This window comes from Xyrauchen texanus, chromosome 48 (genome assembly GCF_025860055.1).
Source record: "Xyrauchen texanus isolate HMW12.3.18 chromosome 48, RBS_HiC_50CHRs, whole genome shotgun sequence".
NCBI classification, from domain to species: Eukaryota; Metazoa; Chordata; class Actinopteri; order Cypriniformes; family Catostomidae; genus Xyrauchen; species Xyrauchen texanus.
The window spans coordinates 85,001-91,112 of record NC_068323.1 but is presented as its reverse complement, the minus strand read 5'-3'; the positions used below and the strand labels follow the sequence as shown (position 1 = coordinate 91,112).

General features: G+C 44.4%; 1 protein-coding gene across 2 annotated transcripts; it reads left to right on the top strand.

The window, feature by feature from the left end:
* LOC127639329 (filamin-binding LIM protein 1-like) lies at positions 1-6,108 on the top strand. Of its 2 annotated transcripts, XM_052121260.1 has the most exons (8): positions 1-177; positions 1,232-1,563; positions 2,272-2,399; positions 2,487-2,535; positions 2,612-2,781; positions 2,903-3,081; positions 4,135-4,255; positions 5,707-6,108. In XM_052121260.1, exons 2-8 carry the CDS (start codon positions 1,236-1,238, stop codon positions 5,818-5,820), a joined length of 1,089 nt encoding a protein of 362 aa, XP_051977220.1. In that variant the 5' UTR covers positions 1-177; positions 1,232-1,235; the 3' UTR covers positions 5,821-6,108. The 2 variants fall into 2 exon arrangements, with proteins under 2 accessions (XP_051977220.1, XP_051977221.1); XM_052121261.1 differs by lacking the exon at positions 1-177 and having other exon boundaries at positions 1,221-1,563.
* Positions 6,109-6,112: the final 4 nt, after the last annotated feature.

The following is a 6,112-nucleotide window of genomic DNA, read 5'->3' as shown; positions in this document are numbered from 1 at the left end:
GGAGGGGGAGGGAACGAGAGAGGAAAAGGAGTGGCCTCGATTCTTACTGCTACAACTTTCTGTCTGTCTGTTTCTCTCTTCTGTCTTTCTTTCTGCATCTACAGCAGTACAGATCGTGAGGAGAGCAGTGGAAGAGAGGAAGGACAGAGTGAACGACTCCTCTGATCTGTTCTTCAGGTATGTGTGCACTCAGAGAGAAAGAAAAGAGACATTATCAAACACATGTCAGTGATTTCTCCACAGCAGATACTAACACCAGTGTGTGTGTGTGTGTGTGTGTGTGTGAGAGAGTGTGTGTGTGTGTGAGAGAGTGTGTGTGTGTGTGAGTGAGTGTGTGTGTGTGTGAGTGAGTGTGTGTGAGTGTGTGTGTGTGTGTGTGTGTGTGTGTGTGTGTGTGTGTGTGTGTGTGTGTGTGTGTGTGTGTGTGTGTGTGTGTGTGAGTGTGTGTGTGTGAGTGTGTGTGTGTGTGAGTGTGTGTGAGAGAGTGTGAGAGAGTGTGTGTGTGTGTGAGTGAGTGTGTGTGAGTGTGTGTGTGTGTGTGTGTGTGAGTGTGTGTGTGTGTGTGTGTGTGTGTGTGTGTGTGTGTGTGTGAGTGAGTGTGTGTGTGTGTATCAGTGTTGACGGACACTAACCAGGTTAAAGTTCTGCTGCTGATCTGAGATTATTTGACAGATTTGATCTGATGATATATTATATAAACTGCATTCATTGGGATTTTACTGGGTAATTAAACATTGTGCAGCGTCATTCAGGTGAACTTAAGACATCAGACTTGATCAGACACGCCCGGCACATATCGTAGGTGTGAATGCAAACGTGTTTTCTTGTGCTGTGTGTGGATTGTGTCGTTTGCTGTAGTTTCCCTCGTATGTCTCATTCAAACTCGATCCATGCTCTCAAATGATCAGACACAAACCTCTCGATCTCTTGCACATTATTCTGTGTTAAAGTCTGTTTTATTCTACTTTTGAATTAAAGCTGCAGTAGGTCGTTTTAGCGCCACCAAGTGGAATCGCAAAAACAGATATCCTAAACACTCCCCCCATCTTCCATTGGCCAATCAAACAGATAGTTCCGCCCCAAATTGAGGACAATAATTGAGTCAGAAGTTAAAATGTCGGTCTGCTGAAACAAACATGAATGATCAGGAAGCAGCCACAGTATTTACAATCTTCAGGAAGTCAAACTGTCAATGGAACACTTATATTTCACTCATCTTAATGTGTTTCAGCATCATGGCGTCTGCTACTCCTCAGAAGCGGATGGTTTCGTCTGTTTTCATCACGCTAGTGTCTCCATTCAAAGCGACCGTCACGCCGACGCCTCACATGCACAGCAGCCCGACCCGAGACCTGCAGCAGACCGCAGTACCGCTGCGCAGAACCTCCTCATGCGCATCTGCCCCATCACAGGACGTACAGAGCTCCGCTCCTGCCCCCGTGAGCCCCCTGTATGCCCAGTCACGCCCCACTTACACTCAAACAACACCCACTGCAGTGCCCGTCTCTGCCTCCTACAGGCCGGACAACACAACACGCCACACTGACAAGCGCAGTCCAGACGGTAATGACACACGCTACTCATAGACATCAAGGCAATCGCTTGTAGCTGTGTATAAAGTTACACACAAGCTGCATTCTCTGCAGCGCCACTAGAGGCCGCTGGGGGACATCAGCGTAAACCGTCTTCTTCTACGGTCAGGTTTCTCTACGGTCATCTCCTGTCATGGCGGAGCAACAGTTTGAAGAGAAACTTCAAGTTAATGAAACTGTTGAGGTGTGGGGCGAGAGGAAGCGGTGAGGGTTTCACCTGAGATCCATTGCTGGTAGTTGCTGTTTGTTCACAGTGAGAGACGGCAGACTCATTATTTTGCAGGTAACCTCCGTATGCTACGACGGCAAGAGGTGATCTCCACAGGGGACCAGGGTGAACTGATTGGCTTTTAGATTCACCTCCGGTCCGAGCTCCTCCCTCTCCAGAACTACCGTTGCCAAGGATACAGGGACCGCCTCTTGCCGTCACAATGTAGGGATGGTGCAAAATAATTTCTCTGACATGTTCTCGCCTCTCCACGTCTCTCACTGTGAACAAAGAAGCAAATACCAGCAATTGATCTCAGGTGAAACCCCTCACCGCTTCCTCTCGCCCCAGACGAACGCCGAAGAAAACTGGGCTGCACGAGACTTAGCAACACATTATATTATGGCCTTTAGTAGAATTAACCATTAAAAAAAGATGTTTCTTGCATTGTTTTTTGTAATCTGTTACTAGTTGATAGCAGTTACCCTCCACCTCCTTCTGCCCCTGACAACATCCCTGTCCTGCCTCCTAAACATGACCCCTGTGACCCCCGAGATCCCCGAGACCCCTACCCAAACCCCGGACCACCAGAAGTCCAGGTTTGATCATCAATATTTATCTTGCAGGCTGATTTGTGTTTTATTTGTGAACATGTTGAATGATCATATTAAATATAACCCCTCCAGGTGACTAATGCAGGCGGTCCTGTGATGGCCGCAGCGCCTCAAAGCAGCGGTGAGCTCAGAGCTTTAGCGATATTAACTGAATTACTGTCTTTAAGCAAGTGTTAATGTTTGTTTGTGTGCCTCAGATGTTTGTGGATTTTGTCGTAAGCCGGTTGCACTGTCCGAGCCCGCGATCGACGCCCTGAACCGCACTTACCATGAAGCGTGTTTTCAGTGCAGACAGTGTCACATGCTGCTGGCCGCTAAAATGTACTACAACAAGTCGGGTATTCCCCTGTGTGAGGACTGCTATCAGGTGACCCGTTTATAAACGTGATCTTAAAGGGGCACTTCACCCCAAAAGATCATTCTGTCATTTACTCAACAAATACTGATCTACATTATAATGAGCTCTGATGAACTGCTGTATATGACAGGCCAGTCTGGAGCCGTGCTGGGCGTGTGGTGATGTCATTAAAGATCATGTGATCCGCGCTCTGGAACGAGCCTATCACCCGCCATGCTTTGTGTGCACAACGTGCCGACAGCCAATCGGAGAGCAGAAGTTTGCACAGGGGGAAGTTGGTGAGGTGTACTGCCTACAGGACTACTACAGGTACTCCCAGTGTGAATAAGGGGGTGTTCACTCTTGGCTCGATTAACATGAACTGTGATTGCTCTGTTTGAACACGTGTGAACGCGGCCATCTGAACCTTGGTGCGCTCCAAACAAGCTCTGATGCGATTCGATTGATATATGAACGCAACATGGGCCAAAGACGTCTAAACGGACCAATAACAGGAAGTAATTGACCTAATTCTGACCTCAAGCACACCTGGTTCTTCTCATCATAGGAGCGATGTTGCCCATTACAGTTCGGGACAGGCGTCAGAACCGCCCGTCAGACGTCCTCGCAGCAGATCTTCATTTGTGTGTGTAACGGAGGAATTACTGCCGCTGTTGTGACTCCTTTACACATTTTATTAACTCTTCGTTTGCTCTCAGCTGGTAAATATACCACAATATATACATATATACGTCCAATGAGCGCATTTCGCCCAGCAGCAGCATTGTTTTCGATCTTCAGCAAGTTACGTCGCAAAATATACATCATAAAAGCTGTCCAATCAGGTTATGAACTTTTCCTGATGCCTTTTATTTCGTATCTTTAGGTTCAATGTTAAAAATGCCAGTGTGGACGTGAAACGAACCAGGACTAAATGTGCCATTCTCTTCAGACCAAGAGACCCAAACCGAACTACAAGTGTGAACACACCCTTAAATATGAACTTAGATAATGACACAATGTGTTTCTATTCTTATAGTGTATAAGAAGAATGACACATATAAAAGCATTCAGTCAATAGCTTGAAATATTCTCTAAAAGTACGTGAATGCTACACTTCAGGCTACTCAAGCTTAATTTCACAACAGTTTGTAAAGAATCTTGCTAAGCAAGTTAGTGAACATGTTCATAGCAACTGCCTAAATAATAACGCCTGTGGATTAAAGTCATTTAAAGGAAACTCTGTCTCCCCCTTGTGGCTCAGGGCGGTTACTGCACATGCGCACATGTTATTTACAACGGGACGGCACGCCTGCAATGAGTTGGTGGAGTATGTTTCTGGCATGACACACACTTTTACATGGATTGTTTTGTTTCCTGTAGGAAATACGCGCCTCAGTGTAGTGTGTGTAGAGAGCTGATTATCCCGCGAGACGATGGGACAGACAGTTTTACTGTGGAGTGTTTGGGGCACTCCTATCACGAGGACTGTTATCGCTGTGAGGTAAGCACATTCATTCAGACTTTGTTTCTCTGTGAGGTGCTTGCTAAAATAATCAAACATGAAATGTACAAGCAAAGGGTTCCTGTAGCTCAACTGGCAGAACATGGCGCTTGCAACAGCTAGAACAGGGTTCGATCCCAGATGAACTCATAAACGGATCATTGCTTAAATACACTGTAAGCCGCTTTAGATAAAAGCATCAATCCTAACCCTATTTAAATATGTAAACATTAGGACTGTCTATTTAACGTGTTCATTCAGTGCGATTCATTCTATTATAAATATGCGTAAAGAAATAAACGCAATTAAGGATGTGCCCGGGCAGTATTAAAGGGACAGTTCACCCCAAAGTGAAAATTCTGTCATCATTTACTCACCCTCATGCTGTCCCAGATGTGTGTTTGACTTCCTTTCTTTTGCAGAACACAAATTAAGATTTATAGAAGAATATTTCAGCTCTGTAGGTTCATACAATGCAAGTGAATGGTGACTAGAACTTTGAAGCTCCATAAAGCACAAATGCAGCATAAAAGTAATCATAAGACTCCGGTGGTTTAATCCATGTCTTCAGAAGTGATATAATAGATGTGAATGAGAAGCAGATCAATATTTAAGTCATTTTTTACTATCAACGTCCACCTTTGACCAGTAGGTGGCTGAATGTGAAAGTGAAAGTGTAGATTTTCAATAAAAAGATACCTATCAGATCACTTCTGAAGACATGGATTAAACCACTGGTGACCAGAGACTTATGGATTACTTTTATGCTGCTTTTATGTGCTTTATGGAGCTTCAACGTTCTGGTCACCATTCTCTTGCATTGTATGGACCTACAGAGCTGAAATATTCTTCTTAAAATCTTCATTTGTGTTCTGCAGAAAAAAGAAAGTCACACACATCTGGGATGACATGAGGGTGAGGAAATGATGACAGAATTTCCATTTTTGGTTGAACTGCCCATTACAGGAATATTCCTACCATCTAAGCAATTCAAGTTTGATGAACCAGCTGTTTTTAGCAGGGGGCAGTAAGGGCAACTCCAGCTGTACAGACACAAACCATCAGCTGACAGCACAAGACGAGGTCCAGAAACAGATGGACCGTGCGCAATTCCAGTTTTCCGTCTGATGCAGACATTAGAAAAGCCCTTATAATACAAATATCTCAGATTTATGAAATACAATTGCAAAATGGATTGCTGTGATCTGTTGGCCAATGACAGGCTTGTGTTCAATAATATAGAAAACACCTTATACTGTGTGATCAATGCTTTACTCATCGGCCACAATAATGCATTTGAATGTAACAATGTATATGAATCATTATGTTATTTGAGGTGCTTCAGTCAGTTTGTCATTGTGTGTATGAGTCCGTGTTTGAGCCGAGCGTGTAAAGACACTGTGTGATGAAGGGACACACTTACACACGCTCTTACGCTCTCTCTCTTTCAGGTGTGTGGGGTGCTTCTCTCTCCAGAGCCCAATCAACACGGCTGCCACCCTCTGGACGGGCAGATCCTGTGTAAAGCGTGCCACCTCACACTGATCCAGACCGCACAGCGATAACTGACCAGAGGAAACTGACACACAGATTGTATTAGACACAAACAATGCTGACGGTGAATTATAGGAGCAAAGTTTGAAAACACCCTTGAGACTATTATAAATACTTTATCATGTTTTCTGTGTAGCTCCATTCCACCGATTATATCCATGTATCACACTTATTACCTGTAATATGATATTTGCACTATCTGATGTATTATGCACAAACAACCAAAGACATGTATTCGACAGATAACCATGATATGCAAACACACCCTTATACCATTCAAAATAAAGTAATATATGTAAAGCT

Excerpts from the sequence above, each read along its gene's own strand:
- LOC127639329 (XM_052121261.1), top strand. The coding sequence starts at position 1,221 with ATGTGTTTCAGCATCATGGCGTCTGCTACTCCTCAGAAGCGGATGGTT. Across the intron at positions 2,400-2,486 it reads CCGGACCACCAGAAGTCCAG|GTGACTAATGCAGGCGGTCC; the intron begins GTTTGATCATCA and ends TAACCCCTCCAG. Across the intron at positions 4,256-5,706 it reads AGGACTGTTATCGCTGTGAG|GTGTGTGGGGTGCTTCTCTC; the intron begins GTAAGCACATTC and ends TCTCTCTTTCAG.